The following is a 27,332-nucleotide window of genomic DNA, read 5'->3' as shown; positions in this document are numbered from 1 at the left end:
ATGGGGTTGTTGCCTGGTTCCCACAATGCAGATGACTTTTGTAAGTGAAAAAAGTCAGAAGACTAGTTAGTGTTTTTATGTACATTCACAAACACGTTTTAACCCTCTAACCATTTCAAAACTTTGTAGTACACAATCTACTACATGCCTTTTGCTGTCCGATTGATAATTCATAATTTTCTGAAACAGTTTTTATAATGTAAGCTAGGAATAACTTTTATATTGTCAGCAATGCTTCGAGATGAACACCCACTGGACTCAAGCAACCTGTTTACTTGTTTTTCCAGACATGATGTTAAAATGTGTTTATCATCAGACTTTTGTCTCCAATATTTACTGCGCTTTGATGACTGATGAGCTGATAATTCAATAATAGTTAAAAGTTAACTAAAAAGAATAGCTGAGCATAAGTTCGCCAATTAAATATTTTGTTTAAATTGTTAGTTATGATTTTGGAATTAATGTAAATTGATTAAAAACACTAACTTGATGAGATTCATACTTGACTTTAAAAATATGAGAGTTGTCCATGCCTAAAAAAGGGTATGGTATTGCAGTTATAGATAAATTTGACGAAACAAAAGATAACTCAATTCGGTCTGGTTTTCTGAGCGCATACACTGAAGCATACACACACAGAAAGTGCATCTCACACACCACACAATCAGCCTTTCGTGTCACACAAATGGAGAATGATGCTGAATTGTCAGTTTTGATGAGTATTCACGTAAACACATGGATTATGTCTTAAGTAAACGGAAACAGAATATCGGACGTGTATCAGTCATAGACTGTAAAAAAGATGGACGACATGTCTCCACTTCATTCCACTATAGAAAAGTGAAGCCAAAGCATCTCAGTATGGCCACTGTTATCTTAGGAAAATGACGTCCAAACTCCCGCAGACCCAATCACAAGATCACAATCACTACCTAAAATTAAAATAAAATAAAATAATAAATATAAGTATACTGTAACGGAGGGACGGGAGGCGAGCGGATCCATGTGCAAACTTTCTTTAATGGGACGAGACATAGACATGGTCAAAGGCAGGCAGGGTCGAACAACAGCAGATGGGTACATAGACAGCAAAACGAAGAATAATCCGTAAACAGGCGAGGGTCAGTCCAGCGCCAAACGTTATCCAATGGGCGAGGCAGGAGAATGGTCAGACAGGCGAGGGTTCAACAACAAGAAAACTAGACACGGAATAGCTAGGAGAAACACTTTGTATGAACGGAAACCAATTCAATACTCAGCGGTGAGTGACTGGAAGACCGGGGCTTTTATACAGTTCGTGATTGGTGCAAGTGGTGAGAGCAGTGGCTGATGGGAAATGGAGTCTGGGGTGTAGTGCAACAGTCAATGTGTGTAAGGCAGGTGAGAGTGACATCTGGTGGTGAGCGATCCGCAGCTCACCGACCAGATCCGTAACATATACACACATCTATATATATATATATATATATATATATATACTGACCAAAATTATAAACGCAACACTTTTGTTTTTTTCCCTTATTTTTCATGAGCTAAACTTAAAGATCTAAGACCTTTTCTATGTAAAAGGCCTATTTCTCTCAAATATTGTTCACAAATCTGTCTAAATCTCTGTTAGTGAGCACTTCTCCTTTGTTGAGATAATCTATCCACTTCACAGGTGTGGCACATCAAGATGCAGATTAGACAGCATGATTATTTTACAGGTGTGCCTTAGGTAGGCCACAATAAAAGGCCACTCTAAAATATGCAGTACACAGCACAATGCCACAGATGTCGCAAGTTTTGAGGGAGCGTGCAATTGGAATGCTGACTGCAGGAATGTCCACCAGAGCTGTTGCCCATGAATTGAATGTTCATTTCTCTACCATAAGCCATCTCCAAAGGCGTTTCAGAGAATTTGGCAGTACATCCAACCAGATGCACAACCGCAGACCACGTGTAACCACACCAGCCCAGGACCTCCACATCCAGCATCTTCACCTCCAAGATCATCTGAGACCAGCCACCCGGACAGCTGCTGCAACAATCGGTTTGCATAACCAAAGAATTTCTGCACAAACTGTCAGAAACTGTCTCAGGGAAGCTCATCTGCATGCTCGTCATCCTCATCGGGGTATCGACCTGACTGCAGTTCGTCGTAGTAACCGACTTGAGTGGCCAAATGCTCACAGACAGCGTGCATGGCGTCGTATGGGTGAGCGGTTCGCTGATGTCAACGTTGTGGATCAGGGGCCCATGGTGGCGGTGGGGTTATGGTATGGGCAGGCATATGTTGGACAACGAACACAGGTGCATTTTATTGATGGCATTTTGAATGCACAGAGATACCATGACGAGATCCTGAGGCCCATTGTTGTACCAATCGTCCACGACCATCACCTCATGTTGCAGCATGATAATGCACGGCCCCATGTTGCAAGGATCTGTACATAATTCCTGGAAGCTGAAAACATCCCAGTTTTTGCATGGCCAGCATATTCACCGGACATGTCACCCATTGAACATGTTTGGGATGCTCTGGATCGGCATATGCGACAGTGTGTTCCAGTTCTTGCCAATATCCAGCAACTTCGCACAGCCATTGAAGAAGAGTGAACCAACATTCCACAGGCCACAATCAATAACCTGATAAACTCTATGCGAAGGAGATGTGTTGCACTGCGTGAGGCAAATGGTGGTCACACCAGATACTGACTGGTTTCATCCATTGGCATTTCATTGGAAAGAAGACCATGTTCTTGGTTTTTTATGGTGATTTTAATTTTAGTATAAAGGCATGTTGTGTGTCACCTCAGTTAAATATGTGTCTATCATGATAAAACCTTAATATTAAACATATATAAGATTGGACATTTTTGAGAAATGCTTGCACTGTAACTAAACCCATTCGATTTTAGACAGCTAAATTGACTTTAGATTTAGTTGACTAAAATCGTATGATATTTAGTCGACTTAACCTAGACTAAAATTAAAACAACTCAGACAAGTAAAATATGACTAAAACTAAATCAAAATTTGCTGTATTTACTTGGCACTTCAAAGTAAAAAGTAAAAATTACAGTTAGAACTTTATATTTACTTCCATACTTTTTACACTAAGACAATGCCATTTTCTGACATAAATATAACCCTTAAACAGTTTATTTTTCAATTAAAACATTTTATATTTATATGTTTATTAAGCCTTTTTTCTCATAAGGACTGTTGGCTACTCCAGTGTAGGTGATTTCAGGTTTTATGGTCCTTGTGGGTACATTTTGTGCACCATGTATGGAAAACCTGACCCACCCACCACACACATACATTACATTTGTTTTATATGATGCCACGCTGCTCCCATTCTACTGATTACACCAATTGTAAATTCTATAGACTAACCCTAACCCAAAATTTTGACATTTGAAAGAGGACTTTTTTATGCAATGTTTCCTTTCAGTTTTATTCACTATCTTTGCTTTACATTTGACCTATTTTAGCCACAGACCTTGTGATATTATCTATTCAGCTTATGTGTACAAATGTTTTTAGCTATTTATTCTAACATCTACTTTTTCTCCATCCATTTAACTTGCCACAGGCATTTTTCTTTTTGCAATTTCTACAAGATGCAGTCAAAAAGTGCAATGACTTTACCGCGTGTTTAAACAGACGCACTGGCATTTTACTTAAGGCAGCTAATTTTCACTTTAAGCCTGCTGATTTTTTCCTCTTTTACAGTGAAAGCAGCGTGTGAGTCTGGGTGTGAATGAGGGCGGTGCAGGGGGGGCATTATTTGAGCTCGTGTTTGAGGACTGCAGGAGGAGGGGTGCTCAAACACAGCTGTACTTGTTCAATCACACTCACTCCTGTCACCCTGTCTGGGGAACATCGAGGGCACCATCACAGTCAGTTCGTTCTTAAGGGACTAATCAACGCGTTTATTACTACTGACTTTCAATAGAAATGACTTTACTTAGGTGATCTACGACAGAGCTTTTATTGTTGACCCCGGGGCTTTTCGGACTGATCGTGCGCTGACCAGCAGAATCACACACAACTTCGCAAACTTGTTCGTTCACATCGTCTCCGAGGACTTCACCGAAGCGGCGATGGGGCATCACTGGTGCTTTTACGCGTTTATTTTAACCCTGATGTCCTGTGTTCATTATTCCCTGAGCATGGAGAGAAATAAGGATATTCCAACAGGTAAGAGTCCGTTACAATGGGGACAGCGCGCTCTGCTGCGTCATTCACAGTGAGTGCGGCGCGGCGCGACGCGACGCAACTAGTCTAGAACGCTCACGTTATAGCCGTTATAAACGTTATAAAATAATAATGATCTGAACAGTAAACTAATGTGATGGTAACATTTAATTATTAGCGTATTATGATATTTATTTATTTATTTATTTTTTAACGTAATTTACCGATCAGTAGGTGTGTGTTCAAATATTCATAACCTGAAAATATAAAAGAAAATCCATGCCGTTTATTTGAATGAACATTAATGATCTTTAATATTTGAAAATTACTGTAAAATGATACTGTTCCTTGTGCTGCTCGATCATTTATGGGAGACCAGGGCTATAGTCACATGGGGAAGCTGTCACAAGCGGAAATTTTAGGACATTTTTATTTGTGTATAAATTCTGAAAACTGTGATTTAATATAATTTTTGTGAAATATTTTATGTGAACACACTTCACTGACATAGCCTGTATTTAAACAAGAGTCATCTGTGTAATTTGGGGTAAGTTGTCATTTTAATTAGCTATAATCTCTGTGGACCCCGAAAAAAAAAAAAAAAAAAATATGTTTAAGGAGTTTATTTTTTGTTTCAGAATTGTTTTACTTGTTATGCTAATTGTTTTAAATTAAACATAACACACAATAGACTGCCTAATGGCAGGTTACCTCATGGAGTGTGACAGTATGTCCCGCTAGAATGCTGGAAATAATGTTCAGTGTTTAGTTAGCTAGTTATTTAGTAGTAGTAGTAGCCCTTAAAGATTTGTGTCTATACTGAAAATAGTTTGCATAAATAACTTACTCTGAGAAATATTCACTGGGAAAAAAAAAAAAAAAAAAAAAAAAAAGTGACAACTAGTCCCGGTTTCCCTTACTGCACACCTTGGGACGTGAGGGATGTCAGGCACACATTTTTTCACACAGTCATGCTGTAGGGGCATGTGTGCCTGTTAGATATAACAATATGCTGTTCAATCTGCAATGCGTATGGTCGTCTAGTGGAATAACTAAAATGTTATAAAATTGAAAAGCACACAGTTAATGCACACAATAATGAGTTAATTTTCTTTGAAGCTTAAACAAGTTTTTAAATTACTTTCTGGATTCCATTTGGTTGTACAGTAATTTGTTTGCTATGGTAGAACATTTACAGCCAGAAAACATGTTCAAATAATTAAAACGCCTCCATGGCTTGTGAACAGTTGCTTTTTTAGTTACTGTATACTGGAATATAAAGTGTTGAATGTCAACAAGCCTAGTCAGAGGGAAAAATATGACCTACACAGATGTCGTTCATTTTGGCGTTCATCATTTTGATGCGACATGAATGCGGCAATCTTTATTCTTGACAGTTCTAGAACTGCATTTACATTGCATATACAAGGCGATAAACCTTACCCATCGACCAAGCTCTGGGACTAAGTGATGCATGATGCGTGTTTAAGGGTGCAATTTATATCTTTAAAAAATGACAAACATTTTCTAAACAATCCTGTGTACTCTGGATCATAATTAAAAATATAATTAAGCAGCGATAGTTTGCATGCATCATTTCCTTGACATTAAATATCAGGCAGATTCTATTAGTGCTGTTGGTCACTGAGCATTACATTTAGGTCAAACTGTGGGAAAACAGAGTGACATAATTTTATTGCAAGCTTTACTAATGCATTCCCGTCTGAGAAGTATATTTCTAGAAAGGTCACTTGGTAAAACTTTCCAAAAGCAAAACCCCAAAGTGCAGCCATATGTCACCTCACATTTTAGTATTGTATAACTGTGGTTTCACACAAATGGAAGGCAAAGGTGTGTATTTTGTGTGAATATGTATATGCTATCTGTGAGGCAGTAATGTTTGTAACATCTGGCATTTAGTATAACACAACTAAAGTACTGTTTTCAAGAAGTCAATCTTCTGTTTCACATGTTAAGCATTTGTAAGGCGTTTCAAGACAAGTCAATGAGCCTTGGGACCTTCCTAACGTGTGAGCTCCTTATCCCTTGTCATTGAACCAAAAAAAATAAAAAAAAAATCACTCTTTTCATGTTCTTGCAAAAGAAATCTGCTGCCAATTGAAGTATTTATTTTCTTATTTCCCTGTTATTACTCGATTCTCAACTGTTCCTTTAATCTTTAACTGATTGGATCTTTTGATCTTTGATTAGCAAACCCGTTTAGGCTGGTTTAAGAGGGGACAGGGACAGACATCTTGACCTACCAAATCTGTCTGTACTAGTTTATCCTCCTCTCTTTGGTCAAACAGTGGATGACATTTCACACGACCTATTTTATAAATATGAAGCTTGCATTATTCAGCATGGGCATTAAGATACCATTTGTGACCCATTTTACTTCCATAATCATACAAATTTTTGAGTGAAAACAGAAAAATTGTAGGGTGGGACGTGATTTTAACAGTTATGCCACCCAGTCTCATTGGAAATACGTGCCTCTTACCTACATTTTTTGAAAAACTCAAAAAACATACCTATATGTACAAATCACTGCAGTTTCCAGTTTTTACACAAATTATGATTTACAGGGCCAGAGTTTTGATTAAAGGAGAAGTCCACTTCCAGAACAAAAATTTACAAATAATGTACTCACCCCCTTGTCATCCAAGATGCTCATGTCTTTCTTTCTTCAGTCGTAAAGAAATTATGTTTTTTGAGGAAAACCATATAGTGGACTTCTATGGTGCCCCGAGTTTGAACTTCCAAAATGTAGTTTAAATGCGGCTTCAAATGATCCCAAATGCGGTTGTAAACCCAGCCGAGGAAGAAGGGTTTTATCTAGTTAAACAGTTAGGGTATGTCGAAAAATTCCCATTTCATGTTCTCCCTCAACTTCAAAATCGCCATTTTACTTTTTTTTTGTTAAGGGTGTTTGATCTTCTTTGCATGTTCACTTCGCAAAGACTGGGTCAGTACTTCTGCAGCGATGTAGAATGATTTTGAAATTATTTTTGAAGTTAAGTGTATTTTTTAAATGAAAATAACCGGTCGTTTCACTAGATAAGACCCTTCTTCCTCACCTGGGATTGTTTACAGTCCGCATTTGGGATCATTTGAAGCCGCATTTAAACTGCATTTTGCATTTTGCTGCATTTTAGTTCAATCTCGGGGCACCATATCAGCCCATTATATGAAGCAAAGTCCTGAATTTTTTTCCTCAAAAAAACATAATTTCTTTACGACTGAAGAAAGAAAGACATGAACATCTTGGATGACAAGGAGGTGTGAGTACATTGTCTGTAAATATTTGTTCTGGAAGTGGACTTCTCCTTTAAGCCTCATTTTTGCACAATTCCTTTAACAGTATTATGTTATGACCTCAAAACAGCTTGAACATGCTGCGAGATTTGAAAATCGATACTTTGACTGTTATAAAGTTACTGTTGTTGCGAAACAGTGCTGCACTTGCGAGGCAAAGCCCCCTGGTACAAATCCTGTAAAACCACGGATCAACAAAACATCACAAACTTCCATAGAAGGAAGATAAAATAGTATGGTTGCATCAGAAAATAAGTTTTTATATCATTTTCACATTTATTAACAACATCACATTGTTTTAGGGTTGGGTTTGCTGTAGGGGGTATGTTATTTTCCAACATGATACATTATTTTTAAGCAACAGTCCCCTGACATTTGAATTCTGAACGGTATCGGTCTTGCAGAACATCGCCACAAGCATGTATTTCTATTGAGCCTGGATTGCAATCAGATATTGGATTGTGAAAAGTCAGATGAAGCCAGAAAGTTGGAGGGGCGGGGCTTAAAAAAATAATAGGGCTTGGTAACATTAGTCAAAAGGAAAGTTGTTTTAGAAATGAAGCACATTTACGAAAATTTTGATTTGGTATAACGTCTACAGATCACTCACACAAAATAAGACCATCGACATTATGACTTTAAAATGTACCACGTAGCATATGCTGTCGGTTAAACCACTGACCCATACCGATCTCATGAAATCCGGCTGTAAATTTCCAAATTTAAGGTGCAGAGCAGATTAAAATCTAAATGGGTCTCTTAATTGCCCCTGATTTGAGGTTTTGTGTACCACAGTAATTAAGCTAGAGTCATTAACAGTTACTGGTATCTAGATGATGCATTCTGTCCTAAACACAGGGGAAGATATAGTAAGAAAAATACATTGCTCTATGTAGGCAGAAAGGGAGTAAACGACACAGGAAACCTCTGGCGTTTGCGGCATGACATCATTGCAGTCTTTAAACCCATCCGTCAAACTGAATAACCTAGAAACTGAGGCGTTTAAATCTGAACAATCCGCCTCATGACTCTTGAGGTCGTCTCTACTCAAATGCCTTTGGGAGAGCTATCACCTCCTGTGAGTTTTCAGTGTCCACCCACGTTTGGACATCTGTGAACCCTTTACAATGAAACATTGGCCTGTGAGGTGAACTTCAGTGCTTCAAGATTTATGACTCCAGAGTCCCAGTAAAAGAGAACATATATGGTTGTCTATAGTGTTGACTGCTGGACCTGGCAACACTAGCCTGTAATTGGTCTTGTGCAACATGGTGTCAGTCAACCACACACTTGATTAAAGGAGTCTGGTTTATATAAGCAGTTTAGATGGATGTTGGCTGTGTTTGTCAAACCGTTAAATGACTATCCGAGCCAAAAGACAAACAGAAGTACAGATATATAGTCACATCCAAACTTTGTGCCACAACCTTTTGTTCTCTAGTCTATGGTCTTACTTATTCTCTAATCAGGTTTTGCAGGCAGCTGATCAGATTTGTCAGAAACAAGCATTTATGTGCCTGTGACTTTTATTTGATTGACTATGAGGTCTGAGGGACACTTCAGCATAGACAGAAGAGCATTTCAGAGAACATTTTAATATCCAAAACTATTGTTAGGCATATTTATATAATAAAGACAGGCCATTATTAAGGACTGGGGTGTAGCCAATACATCTGGCCATTTTTTTTCTTTCTCTCCTAAGTGAAAATACACAATGTTCTTTGGTGGGATTAATGATATTATGGTCACTAGATCAGGGTTGTTTGTTCCTTTATTGGAAGTCACTCTTTGCAGTTTCTGCAGCTGAAGCACATGTCGGATTGTTATTGCGATCTAGATAAGATTGTAATTTTTCAAAGATCGGTTCTCATTAGCAGTGTTGTAATTTTTTTTTTTTTTTTTTTTTTTTTGGTTACACTTTATTTTGAGTCCACTTTAGACATTCTACTAACTATAAGTAACTTTGCAACTACATTTCAACTAATTCTCATTAATTTGCAACTCTACTAACTCTCAGAGCAGACTGTTAGGTTAGGTTTAGGGTTAGTAGAATAAGTTGACATATACTTGCGAAGTTTAGAAAAGTGTTAGAAGATATTAAGCAGACAGTCTACTAACAATCTAATGACTACTTGACATGCAAGTTACTTACTCTTAGTAGAATGTCTAAAGTGGACTATCAAAATAAAGTGTTACCGGAGAGGAAGAGAGAGGGACAGGAAAGGTCTTTGAGCCAGGACTTGGACTCGGAACAACTGAAGCGCAACAGCGCTACATGTCGGCTACGTAATTTTACTTTTCAAGTCTTACAATACTGTTCTGTGTTCTTGTTTTTAACCTAATTCACAGTTTACTAATGGTTTTATATAATTATTAAATACATGCTGTTATGGTCATTAAGCACACCCTAAACAGTCCAATCTCAGCAAAATGTGGTTTATTTCCATTTCTCATAAAGGAGAGTTGACTAGGAGGGTGAGAGCAGAAGATTTCAAAGTCCAAAAATAAGGGCCACCTTACAAGGGACATTCATGTCCACCACCATGTGGTCCGGAACGAGTTGCTTTTCAAAATTTGAGAAAACCCATAGCGGTTAATTGAATTTTCAGTGAAATCCTATCAGATCTGAGCAACATGCTCATGTTGGGGAGTGTGGAAATGATAGTGGAACAGAGAAAGTGTTGAAAGCAATCGAGAGCGTCTCAAAAGTCATGAAAAGCTCAACTGTATGCAAATGAGGAGCTGGACAACAGCAAATTGCTGTGAGGTGCAGGTAGTGAGTCTGTCATGTTATTATTGTACTTCTTACTATATTTCATAAATCTTTCAAATGTAGTTTAAATGCTTTCCTTGCTGTTGGGTCTACTTGATTAATTGAATTTTAAGTGGCACTAAACTGACATGCACCATAAATTCCAAAGTATACATTAGTTTTGGCATAAATGATTGGCATATGCATGAGGCTGAACTCCACTGTTTTCACTTGTAGCTTGGCTCTCTTGTTTCAGACCAAAAAGTAAATGATACATTTAGTCCTGGTTCACTTATCATTCACACTGTCATTTTTAACACCAGATCTAGATACAAAACATAAACATACCCCAATCTGACTGGACAGCTTTGTGCTGGACTAAATGTGCTCGTTGTATGTATGTACACATAGCTGTGTTTTTACAAAGAACTTATAAAAAGTGTAAAGGAGTCAAAACCAAAACCAGGAATTTCTCCATTGCACACACTGATCTGCTTTACCGAACTCTAACGAACAACATAACGCCTATGACAAGAAGAACCAGGTTTGCTTGAGCATTCTGTCCTTTTTAAGCTTGCATGCCATTACGTACTGTTTTTGGTTTGTGTAGATGTCTTTGGTCCGTGTTGTGTTTATACTTCAGTCAATCATGACCAGTGCACTAACAGAACAATTACACCAGAGTTTGTTTTAATCAAACCAAATCTGCCAAGTGTAAACACGGCCAAACAATAACCAACAGTGATAGCATGCCTTTGTATTTCATATCCTTATTTAACCCCTATAACTGTGTGTGGTCTTTAAAACACAAGGTTACAAGGGTTTCCAGTATCAAACAGAAGCTGTTGCTCAGTTGGCTTGTTTAATGCAGCATTCCAACTCAACTCAGCTCGGCACGGGAAGTGACCACAGTAATTGTGAGCATTAGGCCAAGGCAGGCACAATTTTGGTGATGTCAACCAAATGACCTGCTTCTTTTTGTCTGGTCTTCATACTTGTGATTGTTTTTCCAGCCAAGAAAAAATAAACAAGAATTACTGGTAAGTTAAATCCTCAACTGAACTATTGTGGCCATGCCCATATTAGTCCAGATGCTGACGACGTCATGCAGTGTTCCATTCTAGAGGCATTTACAGCTGCGCTGGAGTGGTGCGATCGATGTCAACCCCCCCTTTCCAGTGTACTACTAGATTCTCAGGTTATAGACACGGGGGCATGTTTAAACAATCAAGGAAATTTCCAAGCCCCAAGAGAGAAAGCTTTTCTAGTTTAGTTGTGGACAGCTGAAATAATGTCTGTCTACAATAACCCCGCCAGCCTTTTCCTCTAATTTGTTCTGCGCCCAGCCTTCAAATTTGGTTTCTGGTGCCTAAGTGATAACACATTTGCCAGTCGCCTGGCTACAGACTCAAAGATTTAAAATATGTTATGGAATATCTACATATAAGTGTTGCGTTGTCAAGTCACAGCTGTCTGTGGTTACATTAAAATTCTTCAGATCTAGTATTGGCCTTTGTTTTCCACAGTGTAATGAGGCGTAGGTCTGAGGTTTAGTTATTTGTGTGGCAGTTGATTCTGGCGATTTTGCTTGAGATTGTGTTAACATGCTCATGTTAAGCGGGCAGAACAAAGTACTCACTACATCAATTCGGAAGTGCTGGTCTGCTGGAGAAACGCAGTGACATACTTACGGTATGAATGAAGGGGTGGTAGAGTCTGGCATTTGAGGGATCAGACCGCCTAATGAGGTCAGTTATGTGACTCAGTAGTGTTTTCAAGTTTCCCAGAACTGCCTGAAGTGAGATCATCTCTGTTAGCATATGTCTTATTTGCTCCTGTTACTCGGCGTACTTATTCAAATTAGTTTAGTTTGAAATAGATTTAGTTGATGTTATAGCTGATTATTTATTAACTGTTTGTTTGATTGTAAAACAGTCAGTGGTCATTACTTTTTCTAAAGTTAATTTATAGTGCAATTGTTAAAACAATTCCCCTGCAGAAATCTGGTGAGGGGCTTAAGTATTTCCCTTAAGGACACAAAAATGCAAGATTGTGATCTCAGTAATTCTGCAGTACCACATTGTCTTACTTGGGGAAAAAAAAGTTTTGGAATTACAGATCCTCAGCTGTAGAATCCACTGTTATCGCATTTGAGAAATAAGTTTGACTTTGTAGTGCAGTAAATATTGGTGTTAATTTATAAATATTTAACTATAAAAAAAAAAAAAAAAACATTATACAGGTAATATAAAGCCTATTCTTCTGCAATAAATGCTAAAATTGCAGTCCTGAGACCTTTTTAAATGCCAGTTTTTCCCTGCTGTGAAGTTAACTTAGAAGTAACTTACAAAATCAAGTTTCAATCTGTGTTTTTATAATCCTGTACCATACATAACATGTAAATTTAGTAAGTCAGTAAAGCAAACATGCTTACCGTCTATGCAAATTAGTCCTATTATAAAAAAAAAAAAAAAAAAAAAAAAAAAAAAACGCTCTATTTTGTCACAAAAACTGTCATTTTATACTGTTTATAGTATCAGCAATTCAACAAATAGCAATAAAATGATGAAAATAGGTAGATACCCATAAATAGATATGCAGAAACACTGGGTAATTTTAGTTTTGGAGTGATGCTGTACATTTCCAAAAAGATACCTGCGTTGTCCTCCACAATTAAGCAATCAGAATGGCTTACCAGATGGAGAATTATACCGTGCACACAGTATGCGGTGTAGGATGCTATTAGCAAGTACAATTCATTCTGAGTCCATTCCCCAGTATGATTTACCCACCTGATGTATGTCGACCCACCAGAGCTGACCAAAAAAGTGTGAAAGGCCATGTTATTGTAGGCTGAGAGCTTTCTTAAACATACTCTGTCTCCAGAGCCCCAAGCTTTGCTCGGAAGATAAGCTGAGAGGGCCACAAACAAAACATAGTGTGTTCTCTAGTTTCCCAGTCATATAGTAGAGAAAATACTTTCTTTAAAGACTCTTTGGCTTTTTCTTTGACTCAGATTCTCCTACTGAGACTTGAGTGTTCTGTGTGGCAGATGTTCTGAGTGTATTACGGTGGCCTTCCAGTGCAGTCTGAGAGTTTACACAGACGGCCCAGACTGTGTGCGCAGGAACACTTTTAAGGCACCACTCTGAGAAAAGAAACAGCTTCCCTGTCTGAAGCAGCATTCCTCTGGACCTCAGCAGTTCACACTGAGCTGTCAAACACTGTCTCCTCAGGTCGGCCCAGACTATGTACTACATTCAAAATAGCCATCTTTTAAAAGTTCAAACTGCTTTTTCCACAATTTTTTTTTGCCTCAGTTCTAAAAACAGTGTTCCTACATCAAGCGGCGGAGAATGAAATTCTTCGGAGTGTTGGACAGTGACTTCTCTGTCTGCACTGAATGTCTGCTTATACTGCATTAAGCACTCTCTGTGGACTCCATTAACACACATTACTGCCCTACAGGGTGCACACTCCCTTAATATGATTCCTCTGGTTTTGTAAGTCTTTCTGTTTCACAGTTAAGCTACATGAATCAAAGAAAATACATCTTGATAGAGTGATTTTTTTTTTTAATCAAAGTTGTGTAAAGTGATTACACATGCTGTGTGGTGGCTTGGTTTCTGTCTTTTAAAAGATACTTTAGAACCACTAATCATGTCTTCAGCTTCTGTGAAGTTGACTTTCTCTATACAGCAGACATGCCAAGATTAAAGACACATCAAGAGGCATTATTCATTATTTGCCATTTCAAAAGTGGCTTCTGAGAAGGAAATAAGGAAAATAGCCCATCTTATTATCTCACATTTGGGAATGTTTATTTTAGTAAGCATCAATATTAATATTGCTCATTACATTACCAAAATGTAAAAAAATGGGCAATTGTCTACCTCCAGTAGTTAGCGATGTATAAAGCACAGCTCACGTAGAAGCCACTTTCAAACAAAGCAGCTTTATATTGCTCAAAGTGGAAAATTTGCATGACCAACCAAAAATGTCCATGGGGAATTCATCCACCCTCTAGAAAATTACCATCACACAGATTCCCTTTCAAATGACTTGATTCTGACTGTGAGAATTTGACAAATAACTGTAAATGTGACTCCCCAACCAATATCTCAAATAATTTAATTAATGATGCTTTACCAAGTGGCCAAACTTTTTTATCTTTACTTTACTAGTAAGCAACCAAACAGAACCTCTGAGAAATGCTCTACAGTATACAGTATTTAAAGTGGATCAAAAAGTTTAACAAAGTTGTCCTAAGACAAGAACCAGTATTGTTTTGGGTTTAGGACAACTTTGATGAAAGGTTTTGATCCACTTTAAATGTTGACTACTGTATACCACCCAGAACCAAGCAACTACCTAGAATAGCCTATTAACAACCAGAATACCCTAGCAATAACCTACCAACACCCAACCAGAACACCTTCGCAACCACATATCTATAAAACAACTACTCTACAACAAGAACAGAAATGGCGCAAGATACAAAACAAATTTTTTTGGCAAATCCTGTATTTGAGCTCAGTGAAATGTCTAAGTCACCTGCTTATCTTCGCATCATTGCAGGCGGTGCCGTTCGACCATATCACAGCAGGAGTTGTGCGTCATCACATACTTGTGTGTGTATTTGTAGCCATAGCAACTGATTCTCTCTAAGTTTGGTAGCCTAGATCCAGCCCTCGATCTTTCTAGCATGGCACAAAGGAAGACAGTGGCTAGGGTACACTTTCCCGGCTCCTGCTGTCGTTTGTTTTTGCTGTTGTCTTAAGGGATCAAGCAAAGGTTAGGTCAACTGCGGGTCAAAGCAATTGGTGTTTATTTGTTGGCCTTAGGGGAAGAGTACAGAGAGAGAATGTAACCATCCACCCCCGATTACCCACACTCATCCATTATGCAAATGTTTCAAGACATGCTGGGAAATAGGCTAAAATTCTGCTAAAGAACAAAATAAATTAGCTTCTTTTCTGGTGTGGCTTTTTAGAGCTGTGTGGCCACAATGGAATAGTCAGTTGAATATTATGTTCTGATTTATTATATGCTAAAATGAATTAGTATGAAAGTACAAGGAGAAAATATTGAAAGATGCATGCCGGCTGTAGAAACAGTCCCGAAAGTGTAATAAATTCTAGATTGGCAAATAATGGTGTTTATGTGAATGAAAAAAAACATTGGCGTGTTCTGAAAATAATCACATTTGGATGTTGATTCTGACCAAGAAACATAGCTCAGTACATCTTGTTTAAAAATGCAATCACTGAGTTATCTGTGATTTACAGATCCTAGAGGAAAATGAAAAAGCTCTCTCAAAGCTTTAAAGATTTCATCGAGATCTTAGATATGTGTCAATATTGTCTGAGATAACTCTTCTAAAGTCTCATCAGAGAAATAAAAACGGATACAAACTGGACACTTTCTGGGATACAGTAGGAATGTGGAGCTATAAAATCAATGTTTTATAAGAAATGTTTGAGTTTTAATATAAGACTTGGAATTTGGCAAATATGAGTACATCTTTTTTGAACCTCCAAGGGGAGTTGCATTCAAGTTTACTGGGGTCTTGAGCAAGTCCACATTTGGCCAACATTTAATCTTGCCATCTAAGAGAAACATTTTTTTCCTGCCCATGGGATTTTACAATGATTAAAGACCCTTCAGATTTTCTTTAACATGACCCATGTTTAAAGCTGATGTAACCAGTGAACAAGAGCTAGAGGAAGCCTGGCAGATATCACATTTCTTCAAGAGCAGAAGCTTCACTCTATGGATTTCCCCAGCTGTTATTTTAAACCCAACCTGCTCATAGAAACGGTCTTTCTCAGACAACAAGGCTCAATGAGACTTGGGCATTTATAGGATGCCATGTGCACATGGCGTGACCGGCATGACTCTAGCGTTAGATATAACATTACCGTCTAAGCATCCAGATGCACAGATTAAACATTTACAGCATGTCATAGAACAGCATATATCTTATAAACCAGGCCTTTAGACAGGAATTAGATGGATTACAATGAAACAATGAAGTCTCCAAGGGTTTCAAGCGTTTTTTAAGAAGTCCTCACCCATCTGTTCTTCAGAATAATTTGGCTCTTTTCTTATAACGTGACTCATACTGTATGCATGCTTCCATGGAAGCTATGCAGTTTTTTCTAAATTCTGAGTGCTGACCGTAATTCATTATTTGGATGCTGCAGGACCCCCATCATCACTGAAACCTGGTTTTCGCAAGCTTTTGTTTTAAGCCGATCATTTGAGTTAAAATGCTATTTGATTGATCATAGTACAAACATATGTCTATTTCATGCTGATAAGAGCCTAGAGCCATAGAAATCAAGCCAAAGGCAACAGGCACTAGAGAAAAACTCCCTAAAAATGTTTGGTAAGGTGAAGAAAAAAAGCCTTAGGATAAAATATCCAGTAAATGGGCCTCTGACCCTGAAATTTTTACAATGGTTCCAAAATACAGTATTTTAAGTAAGCCTAAAGGATATTCTTTAAGCATGAAAATCTTTCAGCAGAATATTGAATGAAAAAAACTAAAGAGTGGGGTTTGGTTTTTGTGCAATTCCTCACCATCTCTAAACGTCTGGAAAGAAAGAATAGAATGTTCTGTTCTGTTTTTCAATTGTTTGTTAACTTTACATTCCCATGCTTGGCTCAGCACAATTACTAGCACTGCACATTACTAGCACTCTATTCCAAAATGGTTCAGTTAAGCCATTTCATGAGGTGAGAAATCCTATTGCTCCTGCCATAACTCCATTTTATTGCTGAATGTGAACTAATGTGTTCCATTCTAAATGAATAAGGCAAAGACACTGACTGGTTGTGACTTCCCGTTCAACCCGATTTCCATCAGAGTTATTTAGAAACCTACCCACGTTGTTCCTACTGCAGTGAAAACATTTCAAGGTGCAGTGTTTATTTTTTCAAAGGTAAAAAAGTTCCTTCTAACCCAGTTTACAGTGCAACGACCACCTGCATCACCTGAACCATAAATACCGTGTGACTAATCACTCTGATGCCTCTGGAAATTACTTTTAAATGTAAATCAAAGCACTGAAGCATTTTTCTGAAGGCCACACCATGACATACAAGAACAACTGAGGTTTTAGTCTACAAGCTTGTTATTTGTTCGCAATCTGCACAGTTGTAAAAACTACACTGTGTTACAGATGACGAACACACATCCTGTTCTCTCAAGTTTGCTTAAGATTTCATTGGGGCTGTTTTCCAAACCCTAGAGATGACGGACGATTGAAGTTACTTAGCCCTTCACACCCCCAGTCTGGAATTTATTTTCCCACACTGCTCTACTAGAGGGTCTGTACCTGCTCACTGGCACGTCGAGCGGAAATGTAGCGGGCGCTTGCGAAACTAAGACCCTCTTCTGCTAACTAACCATCAGCACCACTGTTACCGCCACCATGTGTAACACTACTACTCATTATAGAACATATCCTGCCAAAGCCATTTCAAATCATGGTGATTTTAACTTTACTGTGCGTTTATACTCACAAGAGGAAGGGATGAACTTTGGGAATCAGTTTTGTGAGTGTTGACATAGGTTTGAGGTTTGGTGTGGAGTAACAAGATACCCTCTACTTCATACTGTAGGCAAGAAACAACATATATATTTTGGTAAAGAGGCTCTTTAGGGAATGGTAGGGTTTGGGACAACTTTAACTTAAAGAATTCGAGATATCTTAAGGTTTTTGAGGAATTCAGTTCAGGAATAGTAGTGTTTCTTCACTTCAACACTCCACACTTAGAAAAAGTTCATGTTATTTTAATTTTCTAGACATTTCTTGCATTTTTTTCTAACATACACTTTTTATTTCTCAATTTCCCTGTCACCAGAAAAACTGCTTGTACTTACTGTTGCAACACAAGAGACAGATGGCTTCCACCGCTTTATGCAGTCAGCAAACTACTTCAAATTCAATGTGAAGGTAAGGTTTATTTCTCAGTTTAACCATTTAACCAATCACACAATGCAAGATCACACACTCTTTCATCCCGTTGTGCAAGACCACTGCTTCTCTTCTGACCGATGCTTCATTTCTTCAAACTGATGGTAGTATGTTGATTGAGATGCTGTTTGAACTGATACATGCTGATCGCAGGTGCTGGGGATGGGAGAGGAGTGGAAGGGAGGTGATGTGGGTCGATCCATCGGTGGAGGCCAGAAGGTTCGACTGCTGAAGGATGCCATGGGGTCTTTGGCTGACCAAGAGGACTTGGTGGTCTTATTTGTGGACAGGTAATATGCTTGTCATTCGAAGGAACTTTTCAGATGGTCAGGCTATCATAGTCTGGATAAACCATATGTATCAGTTTCAGTGGTACCAGCTGAGAGCAAACGTTCTTTCTTTCCTAAATGCCATCAGATTGACTGGACAGTAAAAATAGAGGTCCACATACAAGAGACAGAAAAATATACATTATTAATTTCTTTATGTGGGGACTAGCTGTGAATAGACTTTAATTTGCCACAAAATAGTTTTTAGTAATTACCTGTAATTGAAAGTAAATGATGCCTAGAAAAATATATAGTCTAGATATAGTTAAAATAACTGGCTAAATGCATATCTTTGTGCAGTGTAAATCAACTATAAAAATGTGCCGTGAGTTTGAATGCATAACCATTTTTTTAACAGCCTCAGTGGGAGAAATCTTACAGTATCACTGCCAGCTCAATGGGAAACAGCGAGACTCTGTGTGAAGGCAAACCGGTTGGGCATTTGTTCAACAATTTTGTAGACCTACCTTTATACCCTTGCTGAAATGGTGGCTTTTCACTCAATTTATGCTAATGAGTCATAATAAATGGCCTGTTATTTAACTTCATCATTCAAAGGAAATTATGGCATGTCAATTATAATGAAAGTGTGGCGAGAGGGTATTTTTTTGCTGTGCAGGTCTGGGTGTGTTCTAAAGAAATGAGTGATTATTATAATCACAAAGTAAAAAAAGATTAGTGTTTGAAGTTAACTTCGCACGTAAGTGCCACGTGCAGTCAAAGGGTCATTTATATAAAACACCTCAAATCGAATCAAGTCCTCATTGCAGAGGTTTCTGACTTCTGAAGCAGCTATTTATACACACCAGATATCTGGAATTACACATATGTCTAGGTCTCCTAAACAGCTTGAGTTCAAAAAGTTTAGAATAACAACATCCAGGGCCGTACGTCAGAGAATAGTTACCATTATGTACAACCTAAACATTTAGGTAAGGAGCTAGTAGAGTTCAGGGTTCCTCTGAAATATCTTTTCCAGTAATATTTCCTTTAAAGGTATAGTTCAGACCATTTTGCCACAGTGAAGCTGTGCCACATATTCCAGAGATTAATTTTAAGTCATGCTAGAAAAAGGGAAATGACTTGTGTGCACAGGTGCTCCCCAGACGAGAGGAAACCATGGTGCCTCCCTCACAGTTTACTTCCTCTGATGACATTTATAGTTACTAATGTTACCAGGCATATTAATAGTGTCTGAAATAGAAGACCTAAATGCCTATGAAATGCCCTCCTCTCCCATCCAAGAGTTCATTTAAAATAGACATAGCTGATTAAATAAACTAGACGTGGATTAGCAAAGATTGTACAGTGTCTTGAATGTGAAAATTGCTGATCGTTTGGAATAACGTAACAGGATAACACAATTTACTTCTCATTTTCCCTCTTCAGTTATGACCTCATCTTTGCTGGTGGACCTGAGGAGATTCTCAGAAAGTTCCAAAAGACCAATCATAAGCTGGTGTTTGCTGCTGAGGGAATTATTTGGCCAGATCAACGACTGGCAGAGAAGTATCCTTCTGTCCGCAGCGGGAAACGCTTTCTTAACTCTGGAGGTGTGTAAAAATAGGAAATACCAACTGCATAGTACAGGGATAGGCAATGTCGGTCCAGGAGTGCTGATGTCCTGCAGAGTTTAGTTTCAACCCTGAAATAATTCTGAAGACCTCGATTAGCTTGTTCAGTTGTGTTAGGGTTGGAGCTAAATTCTGCAGGGCAGTGGCACTCCAGGACCAAGGTTGCCTATCACTGGTATAGGATGTCCTGTTTTGATTTTCAGTTACTTCATAGTTACACATCAAGGCTTTGCAGGCCCTAAGCCATTGTGTTATTGAGAATGCAACTCATTCAGTTCATTTGGAGTTTACACAGATGTCATATTGTATCAAAACAGCACAAGTGCACATACATGCAAAATCTTACAGTGAATATGCTAAATAACCCAATAAGCCCTAATCAATATTCTTCGAAACTACACCATGCATGAAAGCTAGAAACAGTTGGGTTTACTTGAAGTCATATGTCTGTGATAAATGAATTTGCATGTACAGTAGGCTACATCATAATGCTGATAAGTATGAAAAACATCAGCTGCTTTTATATGCTGTTTTGAGATTGTCAGGTTTTTTTACCAATTTTGATGTGAAAACAAACAGACATTAGCATATAACAGTTCCTAAACTTTTGTTTTACATGTAAACACCTTCACTGCCAATCTGGTAGCTTATTCATTATGTGCACATCTTGGCTACATTTTGACTTTAAATCTATGCCTGGTTATTAGATTTGTATCATTATCTTGTTTTTCAATTGTAAATGCATTTTGTATTTTATAAATGTACTGTAAAGACTGAAACAAACTATTTATGTAAATGAACACAAACGTTTCTAGCTTTTATGCTTCATTACCTTACCACGTTGGACGAACAGTTTGAAACAATTTAGAGAAAGTTAATTAAATGGTTAGCATGTATATAACAGGCTGTCTAAATCTGGCTTAAGGGCACTGGCATGTCAGAATGTGTACAATTAATTAGCCAGTTGTTCTTCACAGCTTGTAATACCTACTGGTTTACACATTTTCAGCATTCCATGTGATGTATACATATTTGCATGTTTCTTGCTGTTATTGGGAGGTCAGTCTTTAAGAATTCAACTCAGGCAGCATATCACTAGGATAGGTCATGGCCAGCTGCCATATTAGCTGTATCATCATAGTGCAGTGTGGGATTGTTGTGTCTGGTAGGATTTAGAACAATGCAAGGAGGATGATTTTAGAGAGCAAAGGACAAACAGCGGAATTTCATTATCTGTACAATAAGATAGAGAAAATGTTTTCTGTGTAAACTGGCAAGCGGCGGTCACTCACCCTGTGGAATTTCCTGAGGGCCACCAGGCATAGTGCACTATTCATTCAGGGGTCTTCATGAATGGTGCTTTCATTTGAGAGTGTGTACGTGTGCATCCATCCATCTTACTCAGTCTCTCCGTTGAAGAACAGTAATGTCGGCCCCACTTTACCCAAAAACCCTGTGGTCATCACTCGTCTAAATTGAAGTCCAGGTCTATTTTAATCTGGTCAATTGCTGCTTTGACTGTGGTGGTCACTTTGTCTTGTGTAGTGTCCTGTCAGGGCGTTGAGCCTGTGTCATTAACAGGGCAGGTTTGTTTGCGTTGGATTCGATAGACTGTACATTCAAAATTGAAGGTTGGTTGTATCCCTTCGGCTGCTCCGTAGATTGCGGTGACAACTGTTTTGTTTCAGTTGGACCAGAAATATTATATAGACCAGTTTGTGGAAATAAGAAAGACTGTACGGCACAGCCTGTCTCTTTTCGATCATCCATTACTTTGCCAAAGGTAGTGTTGCTTTGATTGGTGGGAAAAAAGATTGTGTATTCTAGATTAAAACCATATGTCATAACATCTGGCTTCAGCTATTGCTTTCAGACCTGGGCATTATGTCAAGGATTTATACTTTATTGCAAGGTAATAAAACTAAATGTCACCACATCTGAGGTGACTGCCTTCAGACTACGTCGATCTGCTAATTTAGCGAATGAACTAACATTTAAATCTTACTTGCCCAAAAACTTGCCTTGTTTATCTTCCTTTGGCTTTTGGTGGGCTGATAATTCACTGAAAGGTCTAGATTTCCAGTAAAATCATTTGAGATGTGATGCTGCTTCTGAACAGATTTGTACTGTCCAGAATTCCTACTAAAGCCACTGAAAACAGCGTTGAAGATGGTTTTTAGCATATCAGCACATGAATGTAGGCTATAGAAAAAAAGGTTATTAGGAGTTAAAAATGTATTAGTCTAGGGCGGTAACCTAACATAGTTCCTAATTCCTGCCAAATGATGGTATCTAAGGCTCCAAGCCCTACAATTTTCATCTGTGGCCAGAGCTTTGGGAAAATGATGAGAAATCCGTACGCAAGTTGCTACAGACACACAGAGAGCCAGCACATAGCTGAGGTCCTATACTGATTACAGTTCTCCATCTTGAGGCGATTTAGAAAGTATATGCCAGCCGAGGTTAGACATGGCCACACAACACTTGTTGCTTGTTGGTTGGATGCTTCTGCCAGATATCCCACTGTTTTGAGGGTTTGAGGAACCGCACTAAAATTGGAAGTGAGATCTAAGCTTCTCAGAGGAGATGTAATTGAAATTGGAACTGTTGTATCCAGGCATTCCATAATGTCAACGTTTCACACATTCTTTTACATCCTATCCTTTCTTTTACAACACACAGACCGTGAAAGAAAAAACAAAACAACAAAAAAACATTGCAATGTCTTTCACAGGCTTTATCGGGTTTGCTCCGTATGTTCAGAAGATTGTGAACCAGTGGGAGCTGCATGATAATGATGATGATCAGCTATTCTACACAAAGATCTACGTGGATCCACTTCAGAGGGTCAGTCAAAAAACAAGTCTTTGCGCTCTGTGAAAACATAAACGTGCTTGTAACTTGACCACATGCACTTAAAAACGCCTGTAAACATATCATACCATTCAAAAGCGAACAAACTGGTTAAAAATACAAAACTATAAACAGTTTACACAAGGTCACACGGTCACTTTTATACAAACTCTAGTGTGTTCTGCTCTTTTTTATTTTAGGAAAGACTTAATATGACCTTGGACCACAAGTGTGAGATTTTCCAGAATTTGAATGGAGCCGTGGGTGAGTCAATCCAAGATGGTGTATAAAACTTAAAAAAATGTATTGCATCATACATTGCTAATGAATAAAGGGATGACAACGTTTGTTTTAGACTTTGCATTATAACAATTTTAGTCTTAGTTTTAGTTCTTGCTCATTTCTTAAAGTAGGCCTACTTAAAGGATTATATACCCAAAAAATGAACATTACTCAAGCCTCAAGCTATCCTAGTGTATTTGACATTCTTCTTTCAGACAAATACAATCGGAGTTGTATTAAAAAATGTCCTGGCTCATCCAAGCATTATAGTGGCAGTGAATAGGGTTTACAGTACAGGTGCATCTCAAAATATTAGAATGTTGAATATTAGAAAAAGTTCATTTTTTGTTTGTAACTTATTTAAATTACTGATGCTGTAATTTGTGCTAGGAGCAAGGAATTTGCTGTAATTTGTGCTGCCGACCAAGAATTGAGTGCATAAATGAACATACTTTAAAAAACTTTAACATTTCTGTTTTACAGATCCGTTATTTGATTGATCTTAGGAAATATTCAAATATTTTGAGATACTGGATTTTTGACTTTCATGGGCTATAAGCTCTAATCATCAAAAACTTTAGAAATGTTTTACTTTACATGTAATGAATCTAGAATATATGAGAGTTTCAATTTTTTAAATGTTACAAACAAAAAATGAACTTTTTCACAATATTCAATTTTTCTGAGATGCACCTGTAAAGTTGGATGGATGCAGTCCAATAAAAGTGCATACATTCTTCATAAAAAGAACTCCACATGGCTCTGGAGAGTTAGTGAAGGCCTTCTGATCAGTGTGTTTGTGTCAGAAAAATATCCATATTTATCGCATATGACAGTTGTAGTGGAAGCTAGAGATTATGTTTTATAAAGTTTTAAATATGGACATCACTTCACTTTAGAAGGAATTTATTAACCCCCCAGAGCTGTGTGGAGCACTTTTTATGATGGATTTATGCACTTTTATTGGACTTTATCCATCCAACTTTATCTTAAATCCCATTTACTGCCATTTAAAAGCTTGGAAGAGCCAGGCCATTTTTTATTGGAACTCTGATTGTAATCATCTGAAGGAAGAAAGTCATGTACACCTAGGATGGCTTAAGGGTGAGTAAATCATGGGGTAATTTTCATTTTTGGGTGAACCATCCCTTTAAGGCAAGTACCACTAATACTACTCCTCATATAGGGATTTGAACAACCTAAATGCAACTCTTCTCACACATTTTGTACTATCCAGTGGGGGAAAAAATTATTTGATCCCCTGCTGATTTTGAACATTTGCCCTCTGACAAAAAAAAAAAAAAATCAGCCTATAATTTTAATGGTAGATTTATTTTAACAGTGAGAGAATAACAACAAAAAAAAAAACCTAGAAAAACACATTTAAAAAAAAATGACTTGCATTTTAATGAGTGAAATAAGTATTATAGATCCCCGATCAATCAGCAAGATTTCTGGCTCCCAGGGGTCTTTTATACAGGTACCAAGCTGAGATTAGGAGCACTCTCTTAAAGGGAATGCTCCTAATCTCAGTTTGTTGCCCCTATAAAAGATACCTGTCCACAGAAGCAATCAATCAATCAGATTCCAAACTCTCCTCCATGGCCAAGACCAAAGAGCTGTCCAAGTATGTCAGGGGCAAGACTGTAGACCTACACAAGGCTGGAATGGGCTACAAGACCATCGCCAAGCAGTTTGGTGAGAAGGCGACAACAGTTGGTGTGATTATTCGCAAAAGGAAGAAACACAAAATAACTGTCAGTCTCCCTCGGTCTGGGGCTTCATGCAAGATCTCAGCTCTTGGAGTTTCAGTGATCATAAGAATGGTGAGAAATCAGCCCAGAACTACACGGGAGGATCTTGTCAATTATCTCAAGGCAGCTGGGACCATAGTCACCAAGAAAACAATTGGTAACTACGCCGTGAACAGCTGAAATCCTGCTGCACTCGTAAGGTCCCCCTGCTCAAGAAAGCACATGTACAGGCCCATCTGAAGTTTGCCAGTGAACATCTGAACGATTCAGAGAATAACTGGGTGAAAGTGTTGTGGTCAGATGAGACCAAAGTCAAGCTCTCTGGCATCAACTCACCGTGTTTGGAGGAGGAGGAATGCTGCCTATGACCCCAAGAACGCCATCCCCACCATCAAAAATGAAGGTGAAAACATTATGCTTTGTGGGTGTCTGTCTGCTAAGGGGACAGGACAACTGCACCGCATCAAAGGGGCGATGGACGGGGCCATGTATCGTCAAATCTTGAGTGAGAACCTCCTTCCCTCATTGAAAATGAGTCATGGATGGGTATTTCAGCATGACAATGACCCAAAACACACGGCCAAGGCAACAAAGGAGCGGCTCAAGAAGAAGCACATTAAGGTCCTAGAGCGGCCTAGCCAGTCTCCAGACCTTAATCCCATAGAAAATCTGTGGAGGGAGCTGAAGGTTTGAGTTGCCAAACGTCAGCCTTGAAACCCTAATTACTTGGAGAGGATCTGCAAAGAGCAGTGGGACAAAATCCCTCCTGAGATGTGTGCAAACCTGTTGGCCAACTACAAGAAACATCTGACCTCTGTAATTGCCAGCAAGGGTTTTGCCACCAAGTACTAAGCCATGTTTTCCGAAGGGGTCAAATATTTATTTCACTCATTAAAATGCAAATCAATTGATAACTTTTTTTGAAATGCGTTTTTTTCTGGGGTTTTTGTTATTATTCTATCTATCACTGTTCAAATAAACCTACCATTAAAATTATAGGCTGATCATTTCTTTGTCATTGGGCAAACATACAAAACTAGCAGGGGATCAAATATTTTTTCCCCACTGTGGACATGAGGGACACCTCAAATCATACGGCCTAGTAAAGAAGAAGTCTGGTCTCAGGGCTCAGGCTTATCATTTCTGCCTGCTGGACAATAAAACACTTAAAAGAATAGGACATAAGTAGTGAATGTAAAAAGGTACAATTGAGTGTACTGTTTTTTAATTTAGATGAAGTTCTCCTGAAGTTTGGGACAGAGCGAGTGCGAGTGAGGAACACCGTCTACAACAGTCTGCCAGCCGTTATCCATGGAAATGTGAACACCAAGGTATACAACTACATTTCCATTACCCTTCAAATTGCGTAAATTGAAATTGTGAATTGAAAATATGAAAACGTCAAATTCACAAAACCCCATAATACTGCAAAAAAATGTTTTTATGCTCACATGAGGTGGACTTTCAGTCAATTCGAAAAAGGAATATTTAACTTTCTTTTTTTTTTTTTTTTTTTTACGTATTTACGGGTGTGTAAAATCCGTAAATGGCTAACCTTTGCTAAACATACATGCTTACGTTTTCTTCAAATAAAAATAATGGGTAGCGCGGTAGCTGCAATATACCAACATCTGTCGCCATGAGTAAAATTACGTTTTAGTGACATAAAATTGCGAAATGACATATGTTATATGTTTTTTTTTTATTGACATATATAAAATATCGCAAAAGTTTTGCACAAATCTGTGGAAATGTTTATATGTACAGTATGTCTTCAGGGATTTTTCTGTTAGGACATATATTGACTTATATCGTTATATTAGATATGAGGACATATATAGTTACTGAAGTCCTGGAAGTCTTCTGAATGTAGGTTCGATGGGGTTTTCAGCTGAACGTAGTTTTCAGCTGTGGCACTCAGTGGATTGAGCCACATCAAATCATCAATTGTCACAAATATTATAGGTAAAAACAGGTGTTTGTCAGTAGTAGAACTCATATATTGATATGTCTAAATTGTCTGTCCATTCAGGTTGCACCTTCTGCAGTTTATTCGGTTTAATTTCTTTCCTTCATGTTGTGCAAAACTGATATTTTCCATTAAAACACAACATAAGTTAGTACCAAAATTATGTTCCAGACTGTAATTATACAGTTAGTGATTAAATACTATACAATCCTTTGGCCAGAAATCTTGCAGTCATTGCCCAACTGTCTTTGCCTAGCTGTAGAGTTTGACATTTTAGCAGGATGTCTGCATGATAATGTAATCTCAGCCCTGTAGAGCTTTTCCTTCTGCA

General features: G+C 38.1%; 1 protein-coding gene across 2 annotated transcripts in view; it reads left to right on the top strand.

Moving 5' to 3' along the window:
- Positions 1 to 3,817: 3,817 nt before the first annotated feature.
- Positions 3,818 to 27,332, top strand: part of plod2 (procollagen-lysine, 2-oxoglutarate 5-dioxygenase 2) — a 40,496-nt gene continuing 16,981 nt past the window's right edge. For both annotated transcript variants that reach the window (XM_051098471.1, XM_051098470.1), the window contains exons 1-7: positions 3,818 to 4,188; positions 18,128 to 18,219; positions 18,394 to 18,530; positions 19,959 to 20,122; positions 22,878 to 22,990; positions 23,197 to 23,260; positions 26,266 to 26,363. In XM_051098471.1, coding sequence (XP_050954428.1) covers positions 4,092 to 4,188; positions 18,128 to 18,219; positions 18,394 to 18,530; positions 19,959 to 20,122; positions 22,878 to 22,990; positions 23,197 to 23,260; positions 26,266 to 26,363 — 765 coding nt within the window. In that variant the 5' untranslated portion in view covers positions 3,818 to 4,091. The remainder of the gene's footprint in view (positions 4,189 to 18,127; positions 18,220 to 18,393; positions 18,531 to 19,958; positions 20,123 to 22,877; positions 22,991 to 23,196; positions 23,261 to 26,265; positions 26,364 to 27,332) is intronic.

This window comes from Labeo rohita, chromosome 24, assembly GCF_022985175.1.
Source record: "Labeo rohita strain BAU-BD-2019 chromosome 24, IGBB_LRoh.1.0, whole genome shotgun sequence".
Classification (NCBI taxonomy): Eukaryota; Metazoa; Chordata; class Actinopteri; order Cypriniformes; family Cyprinidae; genus Labeo; species Labeo rohita.
The sequence above is the reverse complement of the archived record's forward strand: the minus strand, read 5'-3'. Positions and strand labels throughout refer to the sequence as shown.